This window comes from Vidua macroura, chromosome 10 (genome assembly GCF_024509145.1).
Source record: "Vidua macroura isolate BioBank_ID:100142 chromosome 10, ASM2450914v1, whole genome shotgun sequence".
NCBI lineage: Eukaryota > Metazoa > Chordata > Aves > Passeriformes > Viduidae > Vidua > Vidua macroura.
In genome coordinates, this window is record NC_071580.1 from 1,400,904 (window position 1) to 1,417,343 (window position 16,440).

General features: G+C 52.7%; 2 protein-coding genes across 2 annotated transcripts in view; one reads left to right on the forward strand and one right to left on the reverse strand.

Moving 5' to 3' along the window:
* Positions 1 to 724: 724 nt before the first annotated feature.
* On the reverse strand, positions 725 to 5,588 carry SHOX2 (short stature homeobox 2). Its single transcript, XM_053986361.1, has 5 exons — positions 4,949 to 5,588; positions 3,703 to 3,911; positions 1,296 to 1,353; positions 1,119 to 1,207; positions 725 to 1,014 (listed from the first exon to the last, which is right to left on the reverse strand). Exons 1-5 carry the CDS (start codon positions 5,214 to 5,216, stop codon positions 763 to 765), a joined length of 876 nt encoding a protein of 291 aa, XP_053842336.1. The 5' UTR covers positions 5,217 to 5,588; the 3' UTR covers positions 725 to 762.
* A 439-nt stretch (positions 5,589 to 6,027) lies between these two features.
* RSRC1 (arginine and serine rich coiled-coil 1) overlaps positions 6,028 to 16,440 on the forward strand; it is a 107,405-nt gene continuing 96,992 nt past the window's right edge. Inside the window, exons 1-5 of the mRNA XM_053986472.1 lie at positions 6,028 to 6,214; positions 6,745 to 7,097; positions 7,592 to 7,626; positions 7,889 to 8,083; positions 11,967 to 12,086. Coding sequence (XP_053842447.1) covers positions 6,028 to 6,214; positions 6,745 to 7,097; positions 7,592 to 7,626; positions 7,889 to 8,083; positions 11,967 to 12,086 — 890 coding nt within the window. The remainder of the gene's footprint in view (positions 6,215 to 6,744; positions 7,098 to 7,591; positions 7,627 to 7,888; positions 8,084 to 11,966; positions 12,087 to 16,440) is intronic.

The window sequence follows — 16,440 nt, forward strand, 5'->3', positions numbered from 1 at the left end:
CAGGACAGGAGAGACCCGGCAAAGGGGAGGCAAACTCCGCTCTCCTGGCGCTTTCCGCTCCCTTTTATTTCAGAGGTGGGACAGCAAACGACCGACAAAGATTTGAGAGTGGAAAAGGTAGTGCTTGATCTGCCTCTCTCTGCCTGCTTCCCTCCAAGATTAAAGGAGAAAGAACCCAGCCACGTTTGTTTGTTTGCTTTTGTGGTTGTCTCGGTTTTGTTTTTTTTTTTTCTACTAAAGATGAGGGTGAAGTGCAAGTGAATCAAAGGACTCCATCAATGAAATACAAATACATGCAACCCGGAATGCTGCTGGAGGAAGTATCCCGGACAGTTTCCCATTAGAAATTCGCAGAGAAATCATTGTCTTTTTTTTTTTTTTCCCTTTTTTTTTTTTCTGTTCGTCGTAGTCTTTCTTCTTCTTTTTTTTTTTTTTCTTTTTTTTTTCTTTTTTTTGTCGCTATTCCAGACGTGGTTGTTAAACTCAAGTACCTGATGCAACGTGAAAGGAGGCCCGCCTCTCTTATCAAATTTCTTGTATTAAAGTGAACTTCGCAGAAAAAGGTCAGTTTCAAAACCTGTGAACTTCCCAGCTGCGCGTCCTCTAATTCCTTAAATAAGTATATATCTCCCGTCCGTTTCTCCTCTCCCTCGTTTCTTTCCTTTTTCCTTTTTTAACTCTTTTTTTTTTTCCTTTTTTCCCCCCCCCTTTTTTTTTTTTTGAAAGAAAAAAAAAAATAATAATAAAGCAGCAGCAGCGCGGTCACAGCCCCAGGGCGGCGGCGTGTTTCTTGGCCTTCAGGCGGAGGTCGGCGATGCTGGAATTCTTGCTGGTGGTCTTGGCGGCGGCGGCGGCGGCCACCACGGAGGCGGCGGAGGCGGACTCGGCCAGGGTGGCCAGCGGGAGCCCGAAGGGCGGCGCGGGGAACATCATGTAGGGGGCGTGGGCCAGGTGCGGGTGCAGGTGATGGTGAGCGTGGGCCACGGCGCTGTCCAGCTGCAGCTGCGCCTGCACCTGCGGGCGACAAGCGGAGGGCGGCCCGTGTCACCCCCCCCCACCCACCCCACCCCACCCGGGGGCCGCGCGGTCACCTCGCCACCCGCCCCGAGCGCACTTGCCTGCTGGAAGGGCATCCTCAGCGCGCCCACGTTCACGTAGGGAGCCACCCGGCAGGCCTCGAACTGCGTGGCGGCCCCGATCAGCACCCCTGGGCCGGGGGCACGGAGCGGTCAGCGCCGGGGGGCCGCGGCCGGAGCCCCCCGCGCGTGCCCGCGGCGCGCCCCCGCCCCCGCTACCTTTGTGCAGCTGGTTCTCCTGCTTGCGGCACTTGGCCCGGCGGTTCTGGAACCAAACCTGCGGGGAGAGGCCGGCGGGACGCGGGGTCACGGCCGCGCCCCGAGAAACCCGCCCAGGATAACCAACAGCAGCGATTAAGAGCGACAAGAATGATTAAAAAGCCCCCGAGGCCGCAGACAAAGAGCAGCGGGTGCGCTCCGCTCCCCGCCCCGGCCGGGCAGCCCCCGCGCCCCAGCTCCGAAAGGCAAAAGGGAAAGGGTCCAAACCCCCCGAAATTTGCCAAAACGCGGCGTGCACGCCCCAGAGAAATGATTTCCCGAGCCCCGGGTTCCTCTTTCCGCACCGGACTCCCAACAGGCTGAACTCGCTCTTGCTAACGGGCGGTAATGGCCTGAAGAAGCTCGTGCTCATTAATAAATAAATTAATTAGCTTTATCTTACAGAAAAACTCAACAACAACAGGCGTTTATGACTTTTTGTCTTCTGTTTTGTGGGGGGGGTGGAGGAGAATTGCAGTCCTAAAAGCTTCGCTACGAAGAAGTTTCGAATTTCTCTGTTCACTGGAGTATAGCACGGAAGCGGAATAATTATCTCATTATCATAATAATCTAATTTGCCTGCACCGAAGAGGCTGCCCCGTTAGACGAGAACGTACTTTTAATATTGGAAATGGAATCGTTAAAATAAATTCCCAGCCTGGAGTTCTGCTGCCTTTGGGAAAGGAGGGAGGGGAAGGGGGAGAGCCGGTCTTAAAAGATCCCCGTTTTAACCCAGGGCTCTGCAGCGCATCCCAGCAGCCACACCGGCCAAGGAAACCTTTCCCCGCGCCAGAAAAAAAATGAAAAAAAATATAAAAATTGCATTTTTTTTTGAGGTCTAACTTTAAGAGACGAATATAAACGGGAATTCCTCCCGCCCTGTCATTTTCTCCAGCCAAGGAAAATCTGCCCAAGAGCCACGTTCGCCCTCAGCCTCCCGTGGAAACAAACGCGCCTTCCGTCATTTACAAATTAGAGCAGATACGAGGCGAAATATTATTGAAAAGCGGTTTTTTTCCGGGAGGATTTCTAGGGAATGGGTTTAATCTATGTAAATCTCCAAAAGTTATTATGCACCCTGCGATTTGGCATCATGGGAGCGCGGATTATGCGCCGCCGCCGCCTCCTTTGTCGAGCACCTCCCTGCTCCATTTTCCACAGCCAACAACTTTTTGCCTTGGTTTTGTTAGGCTTTGGTGAACAGAAATAAGAGATAAATTAAAAAAACCACGAACAAACACAATTAAAAACCAACCAACCAAAAACCAACCGAGCAGCCAGCAAAAAAAAAAAAAAAAAAAAAAAAAAAAAAAAAAAAAAAAAAAAGAAGCAACAAAAAAAAAAAAAAAAAGGAGGGGGAGAAGAGAGGGAAAATGAAGACTTTTATTTTTTTATTTTAATTTTTTTTTTTTTTTTTTTTTTTTTTTGCGGTTCAGGCTCTGACAAAAGCTGCTCGTTTTGAGTTTTTCCGTTCCCCGTGCCGGCTCTGCCTCTGTCCTCACAACCTTACACGATGCAGGGAAACCCCCCAAGGACCGAGCGCATACTTGGGTGCAGATGGTGCCTGCGAGCACAAAGATTGAGGGGGAGTATCTGTTACAGCGATACTTTCCACCAGCTGCAGATGTTCGGGGCCTAAAACTTCTCCATGTGTTCCAGCAAATAATGACCATCATTTTCTCTTCTTTTATTTTCAGAACGGAAATACACCGGAGCAGCTACATTTGTTCTCATTTGAGGGATGCCCTTCCTCCCCGCTCCTCAGCTCATCCCGACAAAACTCGCAGAAAGCAGCCCACGAACCCGTTTGGAAAAAAACTTCGGGAGGGTGCAAAGAGCAGGTTAAACCCAGAGAAGCCGCGGCTTCCCGGGAGGGCAGAAAGCTCAAAATATCTCGGGTTAAGCCCAGACTTTCTGTATTTCATAAACACGAACAAAGCACCTCGCTCAGTTTTCGTGCCGTTTCAACATTTAAGAACTACGAGGCGAAACGGGGCCGAAAAGACACCGATCATTGTTTCACTTGGCGGGGTCTAAATCAGCTCATGGTCGCGACATCCATGACGGGAATCGGTGTCCATGGATGAGCCGGGCAGCGCAGCCCCCGCCAGCCCCGGGAGCGGCTGCCGAGGCAGGGATGGAATAACGGCGGAGCGGGGATAAACCACGGCAGAACGAAGGGACGGGGACACAAATCCCGGGCAGGCAAAACCCTGCGAGGCCGCTGGCAGATTTGCCGGAGGAAGTTGGGAGCCGGCGAGCTGCCTCCTCTCCCTCACACAAGGATGGGGCTCGTCCCCATCGTCTCCCCGGCTCTTCCCGAGCTGCCCGTTCCCCCGAGCACCCGCACCCACGCAGCCCCGGCTACCTGCACCCTGGCCTCGGAGAGCCCCAGCCGCTGGCTCAGCTCCTCCCGCATGAACGCGTCCGGGTAGTGGGTCTCGTCGAAAAGCCTTTCCAGCTCGTTCAGCTGCTCCAGGGTGAAATTCGTCCGGCTCCTCCTCTGCTTGATTTTCGTCTGCCCTTCGTCTTCCATCGCTTTCGCATCCTCCTTGCGCTCCTTCAGCTCTGGGGACACTGGGCACGACACAGCAGTCAGAGCGGCGGGGCCGGCGCGGCGGGGCCGGGGGCACCGGGGCTCGCTCCGCTCCCGCCGCTCCCGGCGGCCGGGGGGATGCGGGCGGGAGCCCCCCGGGGCCGGGGCGGCCGGGAGCGGGGCCTGCGCGCCCGGGCCGCGCTAGGCCGCCTCGGCCGCTGCCGTTCCGGGCTCCGCCGCTGGCTCCGGTTACCGCTGCCGGGGAGAACGGGGTCCGCACCGAGCCCTCCCCTCCGGCCCCGCCGCGCCCCCGGGGGATGCGCAGCAACAGGTCCCGGGAGCCTCCGCCGGCCGCCGCGGCCGCTCCGCGCCCCGCGCCCCCCGGGATCCGTTTGTCCTCGGTCAATTCTCGGCCGGAGACGCGCCCCGGGCCGGAGCGCGGGGCCCGCGCACCGACCTCCCCCCCTCCGCCCCCGGGGCCGCCCGGCCGGCACGGCCCGGTCCCGCCGCACCGATCGCCTTATTGCAGGCATCCGATCGGGGATGCTCCGGGCGCCCCGCCGGTCCGAACAAAAGGGCGGCAGCGAGCCGCGGGTCCCCGCAGCCACGGGCACGGGCCCGGCCGCTTCCCGCAGCGGCCGAGGGCGGCGGGCGGCCCCGGTGCCGGCCCCGCGGTACCGCGCGGAACACCCGCGGGCGGAGCCGCTGGAAGCCGCGGGGCTGAGCGTGGGCAGCGCGGCCCGGCCCCACGCGGGTCCGCGGAGCCGCGGGGGAACGAACGGGCCCGCGGGGCCGGGCTTTCGTTGGCGGCGCGGCTTCCCGTGGGATGCCGAACGGGAACACAGATCGCGTTCTGAGCAAGTTAAATCCGGGTTTAAATATTTTAATCTAAAAACTTCGAGGCCGGCCGCCGATCTCCCGCGGCTGGCAGAGCCCGGGCAGCCGCCCATCACCGCCGGGCGCAGCCTCCCCGCCAGCCCCCGTCCGCGGGCCGCTCCGCGCGTACCGACCCCGACGGGGAAAGCGGGGGAAGGGGAAAGGGAACGGGAGAAGGGGGAGCCCGCGGTGCCGCCGTTACCGTCGCTGAGCTTGGGGGTGGCCGCCTCGGCCGCTCTCTCGGCGGCGGCGTCGGGCTCCCGCGGCGGGGAGCGCCCGGCCGGCCGCGCCGCGGGGCTGCCCGTGTCCTCCCGGCCCGGCTCCGCCGCCGCCCCGCCGGGCTCCCGCGGGCCGCCGCCGCCGCCGCGCAGGGGCCCGCTCTCCAGCACCTCGCGGTAGGTGATGAGCTCCTTCTTCTCCTTGGCTTTGGGATCAAACGACTTGGAGACAAACGCCGTCAGCTCCTCCATGGCTCAGGGGCGCGCTGCCCCGGCTCCCCGGGCGGGCATCCACGGGGCGGGGAGGCGGCGGCGCCCCGGGCCGTGCCGAGCCGGGCCGGGCCGTGCCGCCCGACGTGCAGGGCTCCCGGGGTCTGATAGCGACGCCGCGATTGAAGTGGCACTATTTATACTTTGCAAAGCCGGCCCCTCGTTCCCGGCGAATTACCTCCCCTCGGAGCTCTGAATGGACCCCTTCCTTCCTCCCTTCCTTCCTCCCGTCCTCGCCGGTCGCCCGCCCGCCGCGGGGCACTGCGGCCACGGCGTCGCCCGCCCGCCGCGCGCTGCGCCCTAATTAATTTAATTAGGCGCGGGACCGTGCGCGAGGTCCCGGGCGAGCGCGGCGCGGAGAGGGGCCGGGGCGGCGGGGGAGTGGCCACCGGGACGCGCGGGGGGGGGGCGGCGGGGACGCGCAGGCTCCGCGCACCGCCCCGCGTGGGTCGGGTCAGCCCCGCAGCCCCGGGCACGGCGAACCGGAGCGGCCCCGGCCCCCGCGGGAGCCGCAAAAGTTCCTCCGTGGGCGCCCGAAGGCCCCGAAAAACCGAGGGGATGAATGACAGCGAGGGACGCGGCCGCGGAAGGAGCGGGCGCGCATCGAGGCGACAGATGAGAGCCAAACACGCCGATACCGCTAATATTGTTCCCCTTTGTTTTTTTCAGTCCCGCCGCGGAGCACTTTTGCCGACGGAACTCGCCTCTTTCCCACCTTCGCTAAATCCTAATAAATTATTCAGAATTGTTTAACTCTTGCCTGCGTATCGATTTTTCATTGACCTTTGGGGCGATGACTGCACATAACGGAGCGCTCATTTACCGGGGCTCCTTCGGTACCCGGCGTGCCGTCGGGGTTTATCCCGAGCCGGTCACACGCGCCCCTGTCGCGACAGGCGGCGAGTCCCGGTCCGGTCGCGCCGCCCGGGAGCCGCTCCCGCGGGGCGTTTTCGATCCCCGGGGCACCGGGCACCGGTGGGGTTCGGTGTGACCGACCCCGCCGAGGCTGCCGACCGGCCGGGCGAGCCTCCCCGGCCCCTCCGCCCTGACATTTCGTTGATCGCCACGCGCGTTCCGCCGTTCCCGTGGCGGGGGAGCGGGCGCGCTCGGGAGCTCGCGTTGAACGAACCGAATTCGGTAGGGAAAATCGAATTCGGCGAAGCGGTTCGATCGTTCTCTTGTATTTCTGGTCGTTGCCCGGCGGAGGCTCCGCCCGGCCCGGTGGGTCCCGGCTCGGTCCGTGCCCACCCGCGCCCGGGCGCGGCCGCGGTGCCCACGCCGCGCGTGGAGCGCTGCCCTCCGCCCCGCGGGGGCGGCTCTCGGTGCCAGAAAACCCCGACCCTCCTTTAACTCTCCGGGACGGAACGAAAACCGCTCCGTGCCGCTGTCCCCCCGCGGTCCCGGTCACCCGCGGCGTGGACACGCCGCGCGCACGCGGGTCGCCGCGTTGGTGGCCGTGTCGGGCACGGTGTGGACAGCGCTCCGTGGGTTCGGCACCCTCCGTGGGCAGCGGGACCCCGACCCCGGGACCACCCACGCTCCCCCTCCTGCCCGTCACCCGCGGCGTGTCACGCCGTGCGCCCGTGGGTCGCCGCGTCGGTCACCGTGTCGGGCACGGTGCGGACAGCGCTCCGTGGGCTCTGCAGCCCCGTGGGCAGCGGGACCTCGTCCCGACCCCGTCCCGACCCCGTCCCGACCCCGTCCCGACCCCCGCCCGTCCCGCGTGGGCGCTCGCCGGCGCGCCGCATCGATGGTTCGGCGCTCGCTGTGGCCGCCTGGCCGCGCTCGGCGGTGGATTGGCGCTGCCTGCCCGCCGCCCCGGAAGGCGCTGGGCTCGAACCGGGGCCGCGGCGGCTCCGCCAGGTACGGGGGACAGGGGGGACACGGGGGGGACACTGGGGACACTGGGGACACAGGGACACGGCCCCAGTGTGGGGGACACGGCAGGGCGATGTGCGGCCGCTGCAGGGCCGGGTGTGCGCAGCGGCCGCGCGGCCTCCGGTGCGGGCGGCGCGGGCGGCGCGGGGGCACAGCCCCGGCAGGGCCCGCACGGGGCGCGGGGGGGATCCCGGCTGCCGGAGGAGCCGCGGTGCGCAGGGTTTGGCCCCGGGGAAGGAGTCCCTGGAGCTGCTGGTGGCGGTGGCGGTGAGCGAGCTCCGGGAGCCCCGGGGAAATGCCGGTGCTCGCGGGCCTGGCCCTGCTGGCCGCTGCTGGATCTGCGTGCGCTCGGCGAAGGTGCCGCGTCCGGGGCGGGCCGTTCTCCGCGAGGATGTTCCCTTGAGCCCCGCGGCTCCGGGCGGTGCTCGGGAGGAGTTTCTGTGTCCTTAATGGTGAATTTCCCCTTTGCTCCGCTCCAGGCGCTCCCCGGTGCATCAGGAGGCGCTGCCCAAAGGTGCGAGGATGGAGGAGCTGAGCGAGTTGGACCCGTCTGTGCTGGGAAGAGGAGGAGCAGAGAAAGGATCGGGGCTGGGGGAGCTGGGAAGGGGCTCAGCCTGGAGGAAATGAGCTCAGGGGGGACCTGGTGGCTCTGCACAGCTCCTGCCAGGAGGGGACAGCCGGGATGGGTCGGGCTGTGCTGCCAGGGGACAGGAGGAGAGGGAACGGCGTGGTTTGATTTTCTGTGTCACAGCTGGGCATGTCTGGGTTCTGCGCAGGTCGGAGATGGGCCGGCGCTCCTCGGACACGGAGGAGGAGGGCAGGAGCCGCAGGAAGAAGAAGCACCGGCGGCGCTCCTCCTCCAGCAGCTCCTCGGACAGCCGCGCCCACAGCCGCAAAAAGTCGGGCCGCAAATCCAGGTCCAGGTCGCGCTCCCGGGATCTCCCGTCCTGGTCCCATTCCTATGAGAAAAGGTGCATTTGGAGGCGTTCTTGGAAGCTGAGCTCTTTCCAGCAGGAAGCTGCAAGGGTTTGGAGCCCGTGGGTTGGGATTTTAAGGCGCAGGTTGTTCTGAGCCCTAAGAGAGGTGAAGCTGTTTTCACTGTGTCAAAAGTAAAACCCCAAAGCCACCACCATGACCAGAAGTGCCCACACCTCCTTCCCCCCAGGAGAAGAGAGCAGGGAATGTGCAGATCCAAAGGGAACTCCTGCTTTAAACCAGGGAAACCCCAGGAGGTAAAATAACTCTTCCTTTCTTCTCCCAGCAGGGACACATCCCTCTGCCCCAGGGTGTTCCAAGCTCATCCAGCCTGGCCTTGGGCACTGCCAGGGATCCAGACAGAATTCCTGGCTGGGATGGGAATTCCAGAGCAGCTGTGGCTGCTCTGGAATTCCCATCCCAGCCAGGAATTCTCTCCCAATATCCCATCCATGCCTGCCCTCTGGCAGTGGGAGCCATTCCCTGTGTCCTGTCCTTCCATCCCCTGTCCCTCTCCAGCTCTCCTGGACCCCTTCAGGTCCTGGCAGGGCTCTGAGCTCTCCCTGGAGCTTCTCCTCTCCAGGTGAGCACCCCCAGCTCTCCCAGCCTGGCTCCAGAGGGAATCCAGCCCTGCAGCATTGCTGTGCCTCCATCCTGGATGTCTCAGCCTGCCTTGTGCTGGGAGGTGGAGCTGGAGAACTCTCCTGGTGTCCAGCTGGGAGTGCAGGAGGAAACGGCTCCTGCCAGACCTTTCTGGAGTGGCTGCAGGGTGTGCTGAGGAGGCACCTCAGGGCTTCATTCCCAGCCCTTTCTCCTGCTCCTGCTGGGATCTCCAGCCTCCCCAGGGCTTCATTCCCAGCCCTTTCTCCTGCTCCTGCTGGGATCTCCAGCCTCCTCAGGGCTTCATTCCCAGCCCTTTCTCCTGCTCCTGCTGGGATCTCCAGCCTCCCCAGGGCTTCATTCCCAGCCCTTTCTCCTGCTCCTGCTGGGATCTCCAGCCTCCTCAGGGCTTCATTCCCAGCCCTTTCTCCTGCTCCTGCTGGGATCTCCAGCCTCCTCAGGGCTTCATTCCCAGCCCTTTCTCCTGCTCCTGCTGGGATCTCCAGCCTCCCCAGGGCTTCATTCCCAGCCCTTTCTCCTGCTCCTGCTGGGATCTCCAGCCTCCCCAGGGCTTCATTCCCAGCCCTTTCTCCTGCTCCTGCTGGGATCTCCAGCCTCCCCAGGGCTTCATTCCCAGCCCTTTCTCCTGCTCCTGCTGGGATCTCCAGCCTCCCCAGGGCCAGGGCAGCGTGCCTGGGCTCTGGGGCCAGCCCTGAGCACCCTGGGTCCAGCCCAGCTGCAGGGAACGCGGAGGGGCCGGGGCTGCAGGGCCCCCCGAGCTTGCAGGGCTCTGCTTTTGGGATCCTGCCCTGCTCCACGCTGGCTTTATCCCGACCCTCAGGAACCAAAGGCAGCAGGTTCTGGAATTCCCATTCCCAGCCCCATTCCCTTTCCAGGAGCAGCCCTGTTCTTCAGCACTGACCTCTGTGTCCTGTCCAGCATTCCAGCTCCTGCAGCCCCTTTCCCTCGTGCTGGAGAGTCACCAAGCACATCCTGAGTTCCATTGTTTATATTTTATATATGCAAGTTGGAATATAATATAATATAATATAATATAATATAATATAATAGTAAAACATAACATTATAATATAATTTATAGTATAACTTATAATATAATGTATAATATAATACAATATAATATAATATAGCATAATATAATTAATATAATGTACTATAATTTAATATAATACAATATATAATATAATATAATATAATATAATATAATATAATATAATATAATATAATATAATATAATATACTTAATATAATTTAATATAGTACAATATATAATATAATATAATATAATAGTAAAACATAACATTATAATATAATTTATAGCATAATTTATAATATAATATAATGTATAATATAATATAATATAATACAATATAGCATAATATAGCATAATTAATATAATATAATATAATATAATAGTAAAACATAACATTATAATATAATTTATAGTATAATTTATAGTATAATATAATACAATATAATATAATATAGCATAATATAATATTATTAATATAATATAATTTAATATAATACAATATATAACATATAATATAATATAATATAATATAATATAATATAATATAATATAATATAATATAATATAATATAATATAATATAATATAATATAATATATTTTTACATTTTAATATTAATCACATGTAAAGGCCAAAAATGGGGAGGATTGTAATTGCTAATCTGTTAACTGTTAGGGAGATTGAGGAGGAAGTGTTAAGATTTGGATTTTGGGTTTAATATCTTTTCTTTCACCTTTCTACTTGGTGTAGAAGAATTTATTCTTTGAATAGACAAAACTGGGAGGGAGGGGAAAATGAAGAGACCCTTTTGATTCCTGATTGGACTCAGGAGGGAACTGCCCTTAAATGAACTCAAATGAAATAAATTAACACTGAGTAACTGATTACTACTAATAGTAGTTAAGCACCCCACCCAGACTTCCTTTTTTTTTGTCTGGGATGTGGATTTTGGAGGCTCAGCTCTTTAGGGCAGCAGTGGCCCTGTGTGTGTGAGTTACTTGTTATAGGGGAATAGTGGGATTTGAGGCTTCTGGAGCACCCTATAAACCCCCCAAGTCTGTGCATGTTTCTCAGGAATTGTTGGGGGTTTGTTCCTGCTTTTTGGGTTTTTTTGGGCAGTGCCAGCCTCACCCCTGGCTGTGTTTTTGCAGGAATCCTTGGGGGTTTGTCCCTGTTTTTGGGGGCAGTGCCAGCCTCACCCCTGGCTGTGTTTTTGCAGGAATCCTTGGGGGTTTGTCCCTATTTTTGGGGGCAGTGCCAGCCTCACCCTGGCTGTGTTTTCTCAGTGGTTGCTGGGGGTTTGTCCCTGTTTTTGGGCAGTGCCATACTCAGCCCTGGCTCTGTTTTCTCAGCCTTGTTTGGGGTTTTTGGGCAGTGCCATGTTCCCTCTGGCTGTGTTTTCTGAGGAATCCTTGGGGGTTTGTCCCTGTACTTTGGGGGTTTTGGGTAGTGCCATGCTCCCCCTGGCTGTGTTTGCTCAGGAATCCTTGGGGGTTTGTCTCTGTTTTTGGGGTTTGGGGCAGTTCAGCCTCACCCCTGGCTGTGTTTTCTGAGGAATCCTTGGGGCTGTGTTGCTGTTTTTGGGGTCTACCCCTGGCTGTGTTTTCTCAGGAATCCTTGGGGCTGTGTTGCTGTTTTTGGGGTTTTGGGGCAGTTCAGCCTCACCCCTGGCTGTGTTTTCTGAGGAATCCTTGGGGCTGTGTTCCTGTTTTTGGGGATTTTTGGGCAATTCAGCCTCACTCCTGGCTGTGTTTTCTGAGGAATCCTTGGGGTTGTGTTGCTGTTTTTGGGCAGTTCAGCCTCACCCCGGCTGTGTTTTTGCAGGAATCCATGGGGGTTTGTCCCTGTTTTTGGGGTCTACCCCTGGCTGTGTTTTCTGAGGAATCCTTGGGGCTGTGTTGCTGTTTTTGGGGTTTACCCCTGGCTGTGTTTTCTCAGGAATCCTTGGGGCTGTGTTGCTGTTTTTGGGGTCTACCCCTGGCTGTGTTTTCTGAGGAATCCTTGGGGCTGTGTTGCTGTTTTTGGGGTTCACCCCTGGCTGTGTTTTCTGAGGAATCCTTGGGGCTGTGTTGCTGTTTTTGGGGTTCACCCCTGGCTGTGTTTTCTGAGGAATCCTTGGGGCTGTGTTGCTGTTTTTGGGGTTCACCCCTGGCTGTGTTTTCTGAGGAATCCTTGGGGCTGTGTTGCTGTCTTTGGGGTTTTGGGGCTCACCCCTGCTCTGTTGCAGGTGCAGACACAGATCCAGCAGCAGCTCTTCCTACGGCTCCAGGAGGAAGCGCAGCCGCTCCAGGGGCAGAGGCAAATCCTACAGGTCCCAAAGGTCCAGGTCAAAGAGCAGAACCAGGAGGTAAGAGTCTCCCCTAGGAAAAAAAAAAAAAAAACAAAAAAACAAAAAAACAGTGGTTTTTTACTGGAAAAACATTCCTGGGGAAATCCTGCCATAATTACTGAGCGTGGCAGAAATGGGAATAACGGCTGCAGGTGATGGTTTAAACCACACATCCCTGGAAATTCCTCATTTGGGGTCTCTGGGGTGCTTGCCACACACTAAATCTTTCAGTTACCCTGGTGAAACAGTTCTGAATATAAGATATTTATTTTGCATTTGATTCAAGCAAAAAAAAAAACATAAATAGGGGCTCTTGGTGTCATACAATTATTTGAATATGTCTCGTGGATTTTTTTCCTTGGTTCCTGCTTTCCATAATTCCCACACATAACATTGGCTCCCTGAAGTTCAGAATAAACTGATTTTCTCACCTGTGATCCTCTTGGAAAAGGATGAGTCTTTAGTTATGCAATCTTTTATTAATATTTAAGGATGTCCACAGTGGAAGTTTGCGTGCAATGGTTTGTGACAAACGAATATTTCACAATTTAAATATTTAAATCCTAATCAGAAGTTACAAGAGGTATTATAAAATCTGCTTTTCTTCTTTAATTAAAAGATGCTCAGGCTGTGTTTGTGTGTATTTTTCAATTAAGAGGTTTAACTGAAGTTTACCCTGGGTACCAGGTTTCCCATTAGCATTTTCTATTGATTTGAGATTAATTATTGAGTGGCTCAGGCAGATCAAAGCTGTTTGGGTACACATTGAAAATCTTCAGCCAGGTGATTTTGTGAGCCTGCACTGAGAATTTGTTAAACCTTTGGTTTCCATGTCCAAACCAGGAGAGCTGTTGCCTCTAAATGTTGACAAATTGTTGTTGAAAGATGTGAATATTCCCTTTTCTCCTCTTTGTGCTGTGCCATGACTTATTCCCAGCTGCTCATTGTTGAGTTGCTTGGACCCTTTATTGCTGCAGTGCCTTTGTAGTAGAAATTTGATTATTTAGAGTTAGAAATAAATTTAGAAATTAAACTGCCTGACCTCTCTTGGAGTACCCTCTCCATCAGAGCTGTGCAGGTATTCCTGTGAATGTCCATTTTTTTTTTTTTGCTAAGAAAATCAGTTTGAACCCACAGAAATGTCAGAAGAACGAGGTGAAAGGGAAGGGTTTTCACATACTCAGTGTTAGGAAATGTGATAAACTGATTTAAAATGTTTTTTATTATCATAAAACAATATATAATAAATTACAGACCTCATTAGCCATGGTTTAATGGTCGTAAAATAATATACAATAAATATAAATTGCAGCTCTCACTAGCTGTGGTTTAGTGGCCATCTTTTCCAAGGGATTTGATTTTAATCATGGTTATAATATATGAAAATTAGGTGCCTAAAAACTTGAAAAACCTGGCTACTACTCGAAAATGCATCAAATACTTGATGTATTAAATAATTGATGTATCAGGTGTTTCATATATCAGGTATTTTATGTGTTAAATATTTGCTGTATCAAACATTTCATGTGTTGAGTGTGCAGCACTAGAGGGGTAGAGCTGCACATTCCTTTAAATGCTGTTCACTCCCACAGAGGGGAAATATGGATAGATAGCATCCCAAAAGCTTAAAGTTAAACCCAACAGGACACATTCCATCCTTTATTGTAATTTTCCCCCACTCTGCTGTAGTGTGGCACTGAGCAGCTCTGCATTAATCTGATTTTGGAGAGTTAAATCTTGGTTTAGCACAAAGCTGCTACTCCAGGCCTGTGCCTGCCCTGCTTGTCTCTTGCAGTGATGCCAAATAATCCCTTTTCTGCCTCAAAATCACTCAACCCAGGGGCTCACCAGCTTTCCAAGGAGTTTAGGATTCCTCAGGCTGGAAAAGAGGTTGTGGGGGAGAGAGGCAATGTGATGGAGGGGTAGAAAAAAAATAAACCTCCAAATAAAAATGGTGAAAAAAGGTGGTTCAGGATTGAGGGCTCCCCATCTCTGCCTGTGCACACCTGGAATGTTTGTCCTGGAAAATGTGTGTATTTATAGTGCTGCCATGGAATTCTCATGAACTCCAGCTGCAATTCCTATTTTTTTTTGGTTTTTTTTTTTTTTGTTTTTTTGGGGGTGTGTTTTTTTTGTTTTTTTTTTGTTTTTTTTTTTGTTTTTTTTTTTATTTGCTTTTTTTTTTGGTTTTTTTTTTGTTTGTTTGTTTTTTGTTTGTTTTGTTTTTGTTCAGAGTGGGACAGCTTCTTTTTCCCATGGTTTTTCAAGGTAAATCCTGAAGAAACCACTTGTAAATAATTAAAAAATGATCCAGAGGAGCTCAGGAAGCCCCTGGTGTTCCTGTGGGGAGGAATGGGTTATCCAGGGGAATATTCCTGGGCATCTCCACCTTCTGCATTGCCAGGGAGGGAGGAAAAGCTGCTGTCCCACCTGGAAAAGGAGAGATCAGCCCTGGGTTTGCACCCTCGGAGCATTATCCCCCTTTAGGAGCCCAGAAAATACCATTTGTAAGTTTTATTTTATTTATTAGGAGTCTGCCTCTGGAAAATTACCTTCCTGTAGGAAGTTCAGGTCTGTTCCACGGTGTCTTTAAATGCCTGGAATTGTTTTTGGTGTAAATCATGCAGGTGGCACAGATTCTGCACCCTGGAACATCTTTTCTCCCCACAATCCTCTTTTAATTTGTTTTTCAAGGTAGCGAAGGTGGTGTTAAAAGTAATGTATTTTTTTTAATAACTCCTCCAACACAGGTGTTTCATTTGAGCAGGTGATTTACAGATCTCCAGCAGTGCAAAACGCTGAGATAGATCAAGTTTTATTTTGAAAAGTTGGATTTTTATAATGACATCTGCAAGATATTTTAAATAGGTGTTGTTTGTAACCTAACCTGATTTCTTGTACTTTATTGGAGGAAATAAGAAAACTTGTGCATATTTTAGTTGCATTTTTAGGGTGAAAGAAGTGGGACTTCCCTGTATTGCTTGTACTTTTTTTGAGAAAATAAGAAAACTTGTGCATATTATGATTATCCTATTTTAGATGCATTTTTAGAGTTAAAAAAGTGGAGCTTCCCAATAATAGTTGTGGTTCATTTGAGAAGCTAAAGAAACTTGTGCACATTATAATTATCCTATTTTAGATGCATTTTTAGAGTTAACAAAGTAGAGCTTCCCAGTAATAGTTGTTTTATTTGAGAAGCTAAAGAAACTTGTGCATGTGTTGGCTGTTTTATTTTAGATACAGTTTTTAGGGTGAAAGAAGTGAAGGTTCCCAGTGGTGGTTGTGTTTGATTGGAGAAGATAAGAAAACTTGTGCATATTATAATTATTCCATTTTAGATGCATTTTTGAAGTCAAAAAAGTGGAGCTTCCCAGTAATAGTTGTGGTTTATTTGAGAAGCTAAAGAAACTTGTGCACATTATGATTATCCTATTTTAGATGCATTTTTAGAGTTAACAAAGTAGAGCTTCCCAGTAATAGTTGTTTTATTTGAGAAGCTAAAGAAACTTGTGCATGTGTTGGCTGTTTTTAGATAGTTTTTAGGGTGAAAGAAGTGAAGGTTCCCAGTGGTGGTTGTGTTTGATTGGAGAAGATAAGAAAACTTGTGCATATTATAATTATTCCATTTTAGATGCATTTTTGAAGTCAAAAAAGTGGAGCTTCCCAGTAATGCTATAAATTCCAAGCTGTCCTCCAGTGAGGGAGTACAATGCAAATACGACTTAATAAGATCACAAACTGAATTTCAGCAGAAACAACCAAGATTTACATTAAATTAGGAATTTTAAAACCGATTTAGTTTGTTTTACTGAGCATTTGCTTAATAACATTTCGCCTCCTCACAATCTTTTTAAAGCCAATAATTCGTCTGCGAAGCGCAGGCACATCCTCCTGTGGAAAAATTGGAAGCAACAGCTCCCTCTCTGCAGCCACGCATCCAGAGCTGGGAAGGAATATTTCAGCTCCACAGAATTTAATAAATCATCCCATTTCCTAATTTGATCATATTAGATGCTGATGTGGAAGGAGCATTTCAAATAGCAGCTCCTCATTAATATACATCAGGCTGGGGAATAGCAGGGAATACTTATGGAGGGATGTCACAGTTCCTGTTCCTTAGTTTACTAAGTGGAACAGGTTGATGTGATCCTGGGTGTTATTTGTCACTGTCTTGCTAAAATGGTTTGGGTCGAGTTATGGAGTCCAGGAAGACGGCGGCTGATAAATCAAAAGTGGATTGAGTGGACAGCAGGCAGTGATTGATACCGTGACAGGATATGAAGAAAGGAATCTTGATAGGAGCATGCCCGATATTGAATATGAGAAGGAAAATGGCCCTGGAGTATGGATATTATTCAAGGAAATGAGAATA